Genomic DNA, 15,000 nt, shown 5'->3' on the forward strand with positions numbered 1-15,000 from the left:
CCATAGAACAAACAGCATGAAGCCGACAGATCAACAAATACATGATTGAGTAGATAATTATTACGTTCGGTTGGTTGTATTCAAGCTATAACATTTTATTCAAAACAGTGCGGTCTTGAAAACGTTCTCTGAATACATGAATAAAAAAAGAAAGGAAAAGAAAATCAATATGAGTTTATATTTGCGGTAGTGGGAAGAGACTGGAAACAGATTCTGTAAGATCTAACTGAGTCAGAGTCAAGCCCCTGGTCTTCAGGGACCAGTCAGTGTGGATTGGGGGAGTGGGGTGCAGTGTGTGTGTGTGTGTGTGTGTGTGTGTATGCGAGTGTGTATGTGTGCACGTGTGTGTGTATGTGTGTAACCATGTGCGTGTGTGCGTGTGTGTGTGTATTCATGCAGAGTGTGTGTGTGTGTGTGTGTGTGTGACCCCCCACCCACCCCCTCCTCCTCATAGCCCCATTGTGTTCATGGTTCCCATTCTCCCTAAAGCCTGTAGTTTTTCCCTGACGCCCGTCTGAATGGCTCCGCAATCCCAAAATGCACTTCTCAGTCCCCGTAAAACACACTAGACAGACAAAGAGGTGGATTTTCTTTATGGAATCTGCTACAAAGTACTGCTGCGCTGTGGCACGCACCCAGAAATACAACCACACAAGTCATCCTGAGTGAGGCTGAAGTGGAGAGAACATATTAGTCACTGAGGGCGGAAGGGAGGGGAGAGGAGAGGAGAGGAGGAAAAGAGAGGAGAGGAGAGCAGAAGACGAGTGGAGGAGAGGAGAGGAGAGGAGTGGAGAGGAGTGGAGTGGAGAGGAGAGGAGAGGAGAGGAGAGGAGAGGAGAGGAGAGGAGAGAAGAGGAGAGCAGAAGACGAGGGGAGGAGAGGAGAGGAGAGGAGAGGAGAGGAGGAGGCGAGGAGAGGAGGAGGGGAGGAACTGGAGAGGAGAGGAGAGGAGAGGAGAGGAGAGGAGGAGGGGGGAGGAGAGGAGAGGAGAGGAGGAACTGGAGGGGAGAGGAGAGGAGAGGAGAGGAGGAACTGGAGAGGAGAGGAGAGGAAAGACCAGACTTAGAGGTGTTGAGAGGAGGTTCTCTAGTCAGCTCTAAATCAGCCCCCAACGTGACGATAGCTGTGAGTTATTTGGGGAAGATGGCCGTTATGGAAAGAAGACGATCTATGCTCTCTGATTTGGCAGAGAGGAGACTATTCCCCTTTCTGTTGGTCATATATGTCCTCCCCTCTCATCTGCTCATCTTCTCTCCTCTCCTCTCCTCCTCTGTCCCTCTCCTCTCTGCTCCTCTGTCAGCGTCCCTGTCTGTTCAGACACCTCTGAGACCGGGAGTGGCTGTGAAAACAGTCCATCCATCACTGGGAGTGAGATGGGACACAGTGGGGGGAAAAGGCCTTCTTCCACCTGCTGAGGGAAGCATCTTAGAGCCAGCACTCGAGTTGAGGCAGGGATGAGGGGGGGATGGTATCCCCCCTGAAATAAAAACTGTCAAAATCATCCCCCTTCTAAAACTGCCATCCCCCCTTTCCATCCCTTATGTCATTTTATCAATGAACGTGCTATTACTGCTATTTCAACATAGTTTTGCGCATATTGAGTAAAATACTGTGGGCGAGGGGGCACGCACACATGCAATGACCTTTTTACCAAGTCACTGACACTGAAGTCACTGACGCTGCGGGGATGCTAAAATTGTCCCCATATGATAAAATCCACCATCCCCCCAGATTTTCTTTTACAATTTGAGTACTGTTTAGAGCAATCTGGTCTCCAGAGATAAATGCAAGGAGACACTGTCGATTGTAGAGTTAATGTAGCTGCTCTCGCAACACATTACACCTAACCCAGTATACACCGTAGAGACGTGTGTGTGTGTGTGAGTGTGTGTGCATGCGTGTATGTGTGTGGCCCTACTGAAGAGGTTTGGAATAGGTCTGGGTTGGGTTTCAAGCTGACTGATGTAAGGCTTATGCAAAACCACACTTTACTTAAGCTTAGACATGAAAGCCAGCGTTCTTTAGAGAAGCTAAAGAAACACACCCAGTGAAGACTATTACTGTACATATCCTGTCTATCTATCTGAGCCACAGACACCCCCCACCCCCATACCATCAATCATGGAGAACTTATTACATGTATTGATGATATGCAGGCACATGTGTAGGTGACTTGAGCCAAACCCGCATGGCAGGCGCACACACACAGACACAGACACACACACAGACACACAGACACAGACACACACAGACACACACAGACACACACACACACACACGGCACCATCCTAACCCTTCCCTAGAGCTGCTAAACCCATCGGAGGGACGTCAGCAGCTGACTACAGAGCTCCTTTTGTTCTTTACAGTTTTATTCTTCTGTGATTTACGACTCGCGTGGATAATACACATTCTTACTCAGGGAAATATCTCACCAACCAGGGAAAACGCTTAAGTCTATCCTCTCCTTTTCTAGATGGGGGCACTGATAGGTTCCACACTTACTGCCAAAACCTCCCCGACATTGAGTGTAAACGCTTTTGACACTCTTGTTACCGTTTGATACTATTGAGAGAAAAAAAAGTCAGTGATGGCTTTGCAAGATGAAAAGAGCAAATCCAAGATGGCTGTGCTTGATAATAGCCAATCTTTCCCATGTGGTGGGTCACTCAGACGCGGGGGGATACGTCTGGGATACAAGAGCTAAACTAGAGACCCCGGATCCTCTGGGCCACTTCTTCCTTCCTCATCTGTAACCTGAACTAAGTCCTCCTGGATCTTTCCGGAAGCCCTCTCTACGTCCAGGACTGATTGGTTAGAGGAGAATGCAGAGGAGGCATGAAATGGCGTGCGTTCCAACAGCCGGCAGCCTCTGCACAGAAGGTCACGGACAAGAGCGCTCTGTCCAAACACAGCTGTCTAAGCAAGGGTCCACTCACGTGCGCGCACGCACGCACACGCACACACATGACCTTTACGTATTACGTATGGATAGTACACACGCACATACACACGTTAGGGTTGTCTTCCATCTCGTGTTTGTGTGTGTGCACATGCGTGTGTCTGTAGGTGCATGTTTGCGTGTGTGTGTGTGTGTTTGCATGCTTGTGTGTGTTTGCATGCTTGCGTGTGTGCATGCGCGTGTGTGAGTTTATACGTGTGTGTCTGTATTTGCATGCTTGCGTGTGTGTATGTGTGTGTTTGCATGCTTGCGTGCGTGTGTGTGTGTTTGCATGTTTGAATGTGTGCATGCATGTGCGTGTTTGCATGCTTGCGCGCGCGTTTGCATGCTTGCGTGTGTGTGTGTGTGTATGTGTGTATGTGTACACTGTATGTCTACACAGGCTGCCTGTTGCCTGTGTCCCTGGAGGGGCTGAGAGTCTGAGGTCTGGCCTGCCTTAATAAAGCCCCAGCCCCCCCCCCCACCCCTAGAGAGCCAGCATCTCTCAGCACACATTATAACTCAAATCCCCCTCTCCATCATTACACACGGAACCACAGTCTGCAATCCCCCCCCCACCCCTCCTCCTTCTCCTCCTGCTATCCCTCCATCCCTCCATCCGTCCCCCAGTCTGATCATCCCCTACCCTATCCCATGCAGTACCCAAGGAGGCTGCCCCGATTGACCCCGTCACCATGGCGACGGACGGACTAACAAAGCAGTAGAGGCCTTGGGTTCAACAAGAACTCCTCATGAGACTAGGACACTGGGACAACAACAAAAATTACGTTGTGGAAATGGTCTCAAAAGGGGCACAGAGTGAGGGGCAGGAGTCAAATAAAAGCTTAACTTCTCTGCATCTTTGAGATGCCCTGTTGAGTGCAGGCCCCCCCAACCCCCCCTCACCCATCACCTCCAGTCATACAAATCTCAAAGAAAGAGAGAGAGAGAGAGAGAAGCCAAATCTCATTGAATGAATTGGGCCATAAAAGAAAGAAAACGTCCCCTTGTTTAGCATGTGAACGCTCGTGTGTGTGTGTGTGTGTGTGTGTGTGTGTGTGTGTGTGTGTGCATGTGTGTGTGTTTGTGCATGTGTGTGTGTGTGACACTGGCAACACAACTGCCAGAGACACTTGAACAGGCTTCAAAAGGAGTCTGGTCCCGTCTGTGGGCCTTGGTTCCTCTTGTTAAAAGCATTCTGGGGGAATGTGTGGACTGGTCAAAGTGTTTTCTAGCTGTATCCCTTTTCAGCAGTCTGGCGGAGGACAAGGGGAGGAGGGACACCTGTGGCTTCTGTAGCTTCACCTCAAGGACAAGACCCCGGGCAAGAATCAAATACTTTATGATTGTATTTCCTTGTCATTTCACAGTAAGACTACATACACTCACTGCACACTTTATTAGGAACACCTGTACCTCTTATCATTCATTCAAGTGGTGTAACGGTGTGGGGAATGTTTTCGTGGCACACTTTGGGCCTGTTAATACCAATCAATTATCGCTTGAATGCCACAGCCTATTTCAAGTTGTTGTTAACCATGTGGATCCCTTCATGGCCACAATGTACCCATCTTCTAATGGCCACTTCCAGCATAATGATAATGCACCATGTCACAAAGCAAAATTAGTCTCAAACTGGTTTCATGAACATGACAATGAGTTCAGTGTTCATCAGTGGCCTTCCCAGTCACCGGATCTGAATCCAATGGAACACCTTTGGGATGTGGTAGAACGGGAGATTCACAGATTGAAAGTGCACCTGAACAATCTGCAGGAATTGCCTGATGCAATGATGCCAATCTCAAAGGAATTTTTCCAACATCTTGTGGAATCAATGCCACAAAGAATTGAGGCTGTTTTGAGCGCAAAGGGAAGCCCTACCCAGTATTAATATAGTGTTCCTAATTCAGTGACTGTGTATATATATCTCCATATATATATATATATATATATAGCCATATATTTGGAGTAGAAAGCATCTCCTGGGTAGAACGCGGCTTCACTTTAGTTCCTGACGAAGAGGTCTCTCAGTTCCTTTCAAAATGACACAATCATTTCATTAAAAACTCTAGAGCTATAATCATTCGTTCAATCTCCAACCCCATAATCATTCGTTTTCCACCAGTCCGTCTCATTCTGAGAAAACGGTTGCCATTCCCTGTAGTAGAGAAGCCACCCGCTTATTAGGGACTCATGACTTCCCTCAGCCAGCTGGAGAAGGCCCAGATCCTGGTCTCTATGGCCTGTGTGTGTGTGTGTGTGTGTGTGTGTGCATGTGCGCGTGTGTGTGTTCATGCGCGTCCATGTGTGTGCATGTGCGCATGTGCGCACGTTTGCGTGTGCGTGCGTGTGTGTGTGTGTGCATGCGTGCGTGTGTGTGTGCGTGCATGTGTGTGTGTGTGTGTGTGTGTGGTGACAGTGGCCTTGTGGCACTACAGCCCACACTCATCAGTCTCAACCAGGACAGAACAAGACACACACTGGTTCCAAGCAAGGTTGGCAGGAAAATAGGCCTCGCCAGAAACCAACAGAGGAAGAAAAGAACCCAACAACAGAACATAGCCAAGGTAGAAAAGTATCGAATGATAAACAACCCACAGCTATGAGGCTGCTAGCGATAATCTAAATAATCTCATCCTGCCCGTCTCTCCAAGACCAGCACTGAAAGCACTGGAGACAGAGACAGTTTTGGGTCGGGCGGTTAGATTACAGCACACCACTTTCGGCAGGTTATGGAGGTTGTGTGTGTGTGTGTGTGTGTGTGTGTGTGTGTATTTGTCTATATATGTGGAGGTGTGTGTCTTTGTGTGTGTGTGTGTGTGTGCGTGTGTGTAGAGGGTAAGTGGTGAGAGGGGGCTAGCTCACAGTGTGGTCAGATATCTTCCTGTGAGTCTGACCGCTGAATTCAACACTCCGAGACAACCCTCCCCCCACCCCCCCCCCACACACACACACCAATGCCAGCCCACAGACCAGAGGTTAGAGTAACCCCCCCCCCCCACATTCCTCTCCAGAGTAAACTAAAGACACCGTGTATGAGCTCACTGCAGTAGCACTTAGGTGTCTGCTCTTGGGAATATGAAACATAACCAATGGCATACCGAAGCAATATAATGGATAATTGCGGCCGGGATCCTGTCTCTCTGCTGATCCGTCAACAGTCGGATTATAGCCGTACTGAATGTCGTCATGGACATGGCAAGCAAGCTTCTACGCGTTTTAGCTGTTTTGACTTCATTGGCTGGTTAGAACGGCACGAGTGTTTATGCAATGACGATGCTGAGAGTGTTGGTTGTTGTGTGTGTGTGTCTTGGGCTTTGGGTCATTCACACCCGGGGAGGCTGGTGGTGGTAGACATCGGAGGACGGTGGCTCATTGGAATGCATGGAACGGAACAAGGGTTTGTGTCAACAGAACAAGGGTTGGTATTGAACACCTATGAGGACTGTGTGAGAGATATGGGGGTTCCTACCTGTCCGACACAGCCTTCATAAACTCATCCAGCAGGTCGTCGTAGGCCTGGCCTCGGATTCTCTTGTGCCTCAGTCCGATGTAGAGAGGGTCCTTCAGGAGCTCCTGCAAAAGAGAGAGAGAGAGAGAGAGGGAGGGAGGGAGGGGGGGTTAGGGTCACTTCTACAGTATATGGTGTGGTAAACGTTTCACACAGGGAGATGGGAGGAGGAGGAGGAGGAGGAGAAGGAGTTGCTTTTTCCATCAGCAGTCTGGCAGATGGGTATGTCACACATACTGTATTATAGGAGCCGGCATCACGCTGAGAGAGAGAGAGAGAGAGAATCCAGTTGAATTACATTTGACCCGTGTGGTCTTCTGCTCATCCGGAGAAAATGGGTTGGAGTTCACAGAGACTCCATCCCTCAGATTCAGCAAAATCCCCCCCCCCCACACACACACACTCTGTTCTGACCACTGGATGAAGTGCTAGTGGACATGAAAGTGTGACATAACTAAGATGTACTACTATGATTGTGATCTCCTGGGTGTGGGACAAAAAACAAACATGAGGAAGAGAGTGTGACAAGATTTGGAATTTGGGAGAGAACAAAAAGAAAGCGGTGTGCATCTGTGTGTGTGTGTGGGGGGGGGTGTGCATATGTGTTTGTGCATGTGTGTGGGTGTGTGTGTGTGTTCAACAAAGAGAGAGCGAGGAAGACAGGAAGATAGATGTGTGTCTGTGTGTATTTGGTCTAGCTGAGGAGAACTCCCATTGAGTTGATGCCCTCTCCTGCAACCCCTCCAACCCAGGTCCAGGAATTTACGGTTTTTAATAACCGCTGTCTCATATGTCATTTCTGACCAACGTCGCCCCCAAACCCCTCTTAGGCCTATACATAAACAAACAGTGAGAGCAGTTTGCAAATATCGGTTAGATCGCAAGTTATTCCTAGTGAGTTGAAAGTCACTGGTAGTAAAACCTCTCTCTTTCTCTCCTGATACAATAAAAAAGAGCTACTTCAGTATCCGTGTTGTTTTCCTTTCAAATACCATAGGTCAAAACTTATCGGCCAATCAGACTCATTTTCTAAGGTTTCAAATGCCATTGGCTGGACCTTATCGGCCTGGCTTTTGGCGAAGAAAAACACCACAACCTTTCACCAGTAAGATAGGGCTACTGAGCCATGGTGCGGGGGTGGGGGAAGGGGAAGGGGAGGGGGGTGTGAACTAAAGATGATGAAAGGTAAAATCAGGTTTTCTTTCCCCTCTGAATAGAGACCCCCACTCCTATGTTTCATTTGGAGCTCAAAGCAGCCTTGTCGTAATGTACCCGGCTTCATTTAGTGCCATTCCTTCCTTGAAATGTGGCTTGGGTGTAGTGAATAAGTCCGTCTTATTGCGTTCCGGACTGGCATGTTATGAAAGTCGTGGCCTGATGGAGAGACAGATAAGGAGAAATGGAGTAACTGCCCTCTGCAGCTTGTCACACAGAGTTCAGGTGGAGAAAAACACAGGAGCCCTGAGCGGTGGTGGAGGTGGAGGTGGTGGCCTTAAACGACTCACACAGAGGGACAGTAATGAACTACAGCAGCTGTCAAAGGGGGAGAATACATGAGAACATGTAGGAGTGAATCAATGGGATTCTGTGTGAGAGGAAAGCCTTGGGTAAGTCTGGGTGAAGATCTAAAAAGACGAGGAGTGGAGACGTTCGTTTTATATTCGGATGAGGGCGGAATGCTGAGGAGTGGGTTTGAATAAGGCAGGGCTAAAACATACTGTATCTTCACCTCCTCCTCTCCTCTCCTCTCCTCTCATCTCCTCTCCTCTCCTCTCCTCTCCTGTCTCCTGGAAGCCCCTCTGACACCCTTCTGAGGAGGGATGAGAGGGAGGAGGCCGCGGTCGGGATAGGGATCAGGGGAAGAGGTCAACAGGTGTGTGTGTGTGTGTGTGTGTGTGTGCGTGCGTGATTCATCACCTACAGTACAGGCTTTGATGTGCACTTTCCACACACACTACATCACTAGGCTTTGACGTGGCACGCCGGTCCACTGCCCAAATTAACAATAGTTCTCCTCCGCTTTGTAATCCATCAGTGTGGTCTGTTGGAGACTTCTACTCCTCTGGGACTCACCACTCTTCCTGACGTGTCCAATAAAAAAGAAGATTCATGGGCGTACAATAATATGTGGGATTGAGTTCCTCTGATAAGATCCCGTCATAACTCCTGTCAAAAACTCCCCCCCACACACACTCCCGAACCCCTGTCCCCTCCCTGGCCTGCTCCAGTGAGGACGTGATGCCAGGGAATTTCAGAATCCCAGTGGGAAGAGCCGACCCGGAGCGGAGTGGACCGGAGTGCCGTCACGCCTCGTCAGGACGGGAGCACTCAGCTTTCCTGATGTCTTGGAGGGCGGCTTAAAGGGTGGGGCTTTAAAATGGCTGTCACTCAGACGAATGCCTGTTTTGCCCCCTTCCAATTCAATCCCACGGTAACGATATCCGAGTCCCGAACATGACCACATCTCACCGCTGACTAAAACCACAGTGTCAAACAACCGTGACGACATTGACTTTTCCCTCGTCTACTCTCTCGTCCACATTCTGTAACTGTAAGGAGGGAGACGGAGATAAACAGCTCAGATAAAAGTCCTGAATACGCCGGCCTGTCGCAGGTTGGCTGAGTTGACACAGAGAGCTAAAGTGTTGAGATGTGTTGTCTTTCTGGGAGAGATTATCTACGCTTGATTGTGTCTAGGCTACCCTTTCAGAGAGGATTAACCCTGGTCAATGGAAGTACAGTCAGGTTCTGTTATGGATCGAGAGAGAGAGGGTGGATAGGGGGTGACGGGGGGGTGGGATACCTGTCTGATAAGACCCCCCCCCCCCACTTAGGGACCAGTGAAAGCCCACCCAACATTCAGACAAATAACACATTGTCCAGGATGACATCATCGGTTCTTATTACAGAGTGTGTGTGTGTGTGTGTGTGTGTGTGTGTGTGTGTGTGCGTGTGTGCGCGCGCGTATGATTGCGACAGAGGTTATACCAGGTGAAATCAGCCACATAAAGGAAATGTAATAACTGAGATTGGGAGGGAGATGAACTCAGTCAGGGCTAACTTTCCCAAAACAAGCCTCTCTGAGTGCCAACTCCTCTCAGATGACAGCATAATGGGGGGTGAAAATGTGTGTGTGCACATAAACATTTAGTTTGTTTAATTTATAGTGAATGCTGTCCCAGACACCACCTTTCCGCCAGATACCTAATGAACTGACTTCATTAAGTCAATAAATCACGATGGAATCCGACATGTGGGTGTGCATGTGTATGAGCACGCATGTGTGCGTGTATAAGCGTGTGCATGTGAGAGAGAGAGATGTCCAGGTAGCAGGGATCTATAGGGATTAGCGGCAGTTTACACAAGGGATTACACACTTTCCGCATTCCTGGGTTAGGGTTCCATCTCGAGAGGAGAGCACATCCGTAACGCCTTAGTTACCCCCAAGCACATCCTAAATGCCTTTACACCCCCCCCCCCCCACCCTACCCCCCGCCCCCCAACACACTCTACATGCCTAACCCCCCACCAATACACTTCCTACACGTCCTACACATCAGCATCAGCATATCCTGCTGTTTCGTTGAACACATTCCTCTTCTAAAATCAGGGGAGCCTGGTGGAGGTAGAACATCGGAGGACAGGGCTCAATGTAATGCACGGAATGGAATGAGGAACGGTATCAAACGCCCACGGACAGGCTCGTCGTAATCCATCCTATGCATTACGATGAGCCGGTCCTTCGATTTCTACCTCCTTCAGCCTCCCTTGCTTCTAACCGACACGATGTACAACCCAAACGCAGAGGGAGCAGGAGGGAAGAGAGAGGGAGAGAGAGGGTGAGAGAGAGAGAGAGAGATCCAGTAAAAGGACTTTCATGGTTAAAAAGGGCCCAGAAGTTGAGGCCAGCCAGCCTGACCTCCGTGCAGGACTCTAACCTCCCCATACCAACCCAAGGGCAGAGGTAATCCGGTAATGACAGTCATCATTTCATCAATTAGCTACCGCCTGGCCCCAGCAGCCCCGGTACCTCCAGCCCTGCCCCGTCTCCTGGCCCCTACCTTCCCCCCGGGCTGAACCGAGGGGCTGGGCCTCAGATATGAGGCGGTCCAGAGGAGCTCCACATGGCTTAAGACACACAGCCATTCCATTTATCCTATTACATCTGATTGGGGCTGTCAACTCTTCAGAATAATGGAAAAATGGGAAAAGGTTGTCATGGCCAAATAGACTACAGTGCAACCCTTGAGTTCCCTTACGGGATTGCGTAACGTACGCACACACACACACACACACACCCTAATCCGTGCCCTCTGTGTGAGTGTGTGCATGTGTGTGTGTGTGCGTGTGTGTGTGCGTGTGTGTGTGTGTGTATGTATGTATGTGTGTGTGTGTATGTATGTATGTGTGTGCGTGCTTGTGTGTGTGTGTGTGTGTGTATGTATGTATGTATATATGTGTGTGCGTGTGTGTGTGTGTGTGTGTGTGTATGTATATGAGTGTGTGTGTGTGTGTGCATGTGTGTGTGCATGTGTGTGTGTGTGTGTGTGTGTGTGTGTGTGTGTGTAGGTAGTGACTAGCAAGTGAGCTAGCTGATGACTGAGCTGTGTTAATTGCTGGCATATGCTGTTCCTCAGGCAGGTGAGGTGATGTGGAAGGTGAATGTGCCTGGTCTGTGGTGAGCTCTGTCAGCCTCTGAGCACCAGCCTGCTGAGTGTGACATCCCTCCCTCGCTGTGATCCTGCAGCCACACGTCTGGAAACACAACTACACATCTGTCAACACTTTACAGGTTTGCGGAAACAACAGACAGAGAGAAAGCCACATCTCCTCTGAGAGAGACAGGAAGACAGGAAGAGGTACACCTCTCCACACACACCCCTGTCCATCACATACCACATACAGACACACACACACACACACACTCACACACACACCAGCACACCAATAGTTCATCGCATGCATGCACACGCACACATGCGCGCACGCACACGCACGCACGCACGCACGCACACACACACACACACACACACACACACACTCACACACACACACACACACACACACACACACACACAGATGGGAAGACAGACACCAAAGTCTGTCAGGGTTGGAGTCTCTCATTTCATGGCTGATTTTAGGTACCCATAAAACAGACACAAAATTCCATGAAGACAGAGATTAACGAGGAAGACACACTCAGACACCACAGTCCAACACACACACACACACACACACACACACACACACACACACACATACACACACGCCACAATCCTTTTGGGCTCTGTTATTCTGGCAGCAGGTACAGGAGGGAGTATACTGAGGACACAGACAAAGAGCAGTGGATCAAAGACCCAGCTTGTTAAAGTTTTGTTTTGATGCCTATAAAAGTCCAGAGCTCGTTGACGTACAGCCATGATACCACTGATCTGGGTCTGTTTCATACAGAGGCCTTCTGCAGACTGGATGGCCTTTCTGAGCCAAAACCATACCAAAGAAAAGAAGAGAAATGCAGAGAGGATTGTGTGTGTGTGTGTGTGTCTGTCTGTGTGTGTGTGTGTGTGTGTGTGTGTGTGTGTGTGTGCATGTGTGTGTGTGTGTGTGTGTGTGCACATGCGTGCTTGCGTGTGTGTGTGCAAGAGTGTGTGTGTTTGTGCCTGTGCACATACTGTAGAGAAGGATGCATCGAGACGCTATTACAGGACGGGGGTGAAAGGTCTCCCTGTAGGGTTGTGAGGTGAGGCAGAGTTGAGTTGAGGGGGAGAGAACCTGGCAGAGAGAGAGAGAGAGAGAGAGAGAGAGAGAGAGAGAGAGAGAGAGAGAGAGAGAGAGAGAGAGAGAGAGAGAGAGAGAGAGAGAGAGAGAGAGAGAGAGAGAGAGAGAGAGAGAGAGAGAGAGAGAGAGAGAGAGAGAGAGAGAGAGAGAGAGAGAGAGAGAGAGAGAGAGAGAGAGAGAGAGAGAGAGAGAGACCGTAATCCTCTGCAGCAACCAACTGTACTTAATGCAGTAATGCTATAGCTTTTATGGAATTTCTCAAAGGACTTTTTTATGCCTCGTTTATGATTATGAGAAAGTCCTGCTTCGTCTCTGTGCGGTTTGATGAAGTGTGAACTGGGACGGGGTCGACAGCGAGGGACGTTGGAGGCAGAGATCTGAGGAAATGGAGACCCTCCAGCGTGAGAGGGCCACTCTCTGGCAGGGTTGAGAGCTCTCATGCTGCCTCTCTGTCCAACTCTGCTCTCCCTCCCTCTCCTTCTCCCTCTCTCTCTTTCCCTTCTCCCTCTCTTTCCCTTCTCCCTCTCTTTCCCCCCTCCCCTCCCCTCCCCTCCTGTCCTCTATCCACCCCTCTCTCACCCTGCCTCTCTTTCTCCAACAAATCTCGTCAACCAAGAACTATACAGTATATCTCTCATTTTATGACCCATAATCAATTTTGACAACTGCCATTGTCCCTCATGAGTCGTATTCATTCCAACACAACCCTTCACTCCTGCTCTCCACGCACTGTAGAGCAGAGTAGAGAGGGGGACAGGACAGTGCAGGGTTAGGCTTAGAGAGAGAGAAAAGCGTCAGCTGTGGTCAAACAACAAGCATATGGTGACTGTGTGCCACACCCTTGAACCAGGGATGTCATGGGCGAGAATATACAGAGTTTAAATATAGACGTGTACACACACGCGCGGGCGCACACACACGTGACAGACATACACACACACACACACACACACACACACACAGGCATGTGGCACACACACACCCACACACACACACACGCAGACACTATTCTTAGTTGAACAATCCTTAAATTAATTAGAGTGAGTATCCTCTTTCAGAAGACCACTGGGATAAAGAAGGAATGAGTTAGGGCTCAGATTTCAGGGGGCTGCACCCCCAAAACTAATTAGGGTTAGTTTTGTAGAACACATGTTTATGTAATACTTGAAATATCAACGTGGGCCCTAAAAAAAGGCCTAAAGCTGGGCACCCAGGAGAGTGGATGTGTAAGTGGAATCCTGGAAAGAGCTGGGTCTGTCTCTGCTGCAGGGTTGGCTGGCAGTGGTGCTGCTGGCTGGTAGGTTGGCACAAGAGAGAGGTGCTTTCCTGGCTGGCACTGGCCTACAGGGTTTACCTTACTTATGTAAAGGGTGTTTCCTGGTAAGAATTGTCCTTTTCTTGGCTGTCATGGTTGGACATTGGGTAACTGCTCCTTACCTGGCTGGACAGAACTGTTCGAGTGTTGTTTTAACTGCCATATAATACCCTTGGTATTTAAAATGTAAAATAGTCGTTGGAAGTCAATGCAGTATTGGTTGTTGTTGTCAATTGTATTTCCATTCAACATCGCTGTTCTGGTCCTGTTCGTAACATCGTTTAACATGCACATGACACACACAATTAAAATAAATCTCTATTTGGACAATAAAGCTATTTTTAAAATGATGAGTTATTCAGTAGCAGCTCAGTGGCTGTCTCCCTGTATTCTGTCCTCTTACCTCGTTGTCCGTGCCCACGTCCAACATGACTGGCAGACACTGCTGGGGCGCCATGCCTCCGCAGGCTGTGTAGAGCGCCAGCTTGCCCACCGGGATGCCCATGCCATAGCAGCCCAGGTCCCCCAGGCCCAGGATCCGCTCTCCGTCCGTCACACACACCGCCTGTCAGTCACAATCAACACACCTGTCAATCATCGACCTGAGCCAATCACATGCATGGTCGGTTAGAAAACATATCATCGCATCACACCTGTAAATCATTTACCTGAGCCAATCACACGCATGATCGGTCAGAGCAGCATGTACATGACACTGGATAAGAGAACAACTAGAGTCACTATACAGTTACTATAGTGACGTGATTGGCTTTCTTAATCCAGCGCCATTCACAGGCTGTGCATTGACACTAACAGATACTGTTACAGAGGTCATAACATTATCGTCAAATCAGTCTTAGAAATAAAGACATGAGGATATGAAATATACATGACATGAAAACATGTCCAACATGCAGGAAATATTCCAACCAAACTAATAGCATCATCCCTCTCTCCCACACGACCCCACCCGACAACCCACCAATCCCGTTCCTCCCTCTCCCCCGTAGGTCTGACCCTGCTTCACCCAGCCCTACCATGCAATCTCTTGTTAAAACACTAAACAAGCTCACTGGTGCACTTTCACGGCAGGGGAAACTAATGATTGCACAGCGCCAACTGATCACCAGAGGCGTTCGATCGCATAAACAAGGTATTTTGTGTTTTTTTCCATGATTATTCTGTGACGACTCTGGGCACCGTTCTTTTACTGCCTTGTTCCACTGCCTTGACATCCGCGTCATAACCGCTCTGGCCGCTTAACGAGCGTTCTATCGATATCATTAAAGGTTTATGACAGGTTTTTTTTTTTACCAAGAAACTCGTTATTATTTTTTGGGGGGGAATATTTAGCAAAGGCTTTTACCAAGAAACTCTCTTCTTATTTTCGGGGGGAATATTTCTATGGCAAAGGCTTATTGATTTTTGTTTTCTGGATTGACTCTCTCACTTGCCCTT

General features: G+C 49.0%; 1 protein-coding gene across 1 annotated transcript in view; it reads right to left on the bottom strand.

The window, feature by feature from the left end:
• The window catches only part of me1 (malic enzyme 1, NADP(+)-dependent, cytosolic), a 79,443-nt gene that overhangs the window by 12,299 nt on the left and 52,144 nt on the right, over positions 1-15,000 (bottom strand). Inside the window, exons 5-6 of the mRNA XM_080540894.1 lie at positions 13,946-14,107; positions 6,411-6,514 (exon numbers count right to left, since the gene is read on the bottom strand). Of these exons, the coding sequence (XP_080397020.1) occupies positions 6,411-6,514; positions 13,946-14,107 (266 nt within the window). The remainder of the gene's footprint in view (positions 1-6,410; positions 6,515-13,945; positions 14,108-15,000) is intronic.

Source organism: Nansenia antarctica (assembly GCF_963989245.1).
Source record: "Nansenia antarctica genome assembly, chromosome: 10".
NCBI classification, from domain to species: Eukaryota; Metazoa; Chordata; class Actinopteri; order Argentiniformes; family Microstomatidae; genus Nansenia; species Nansenia antarctica.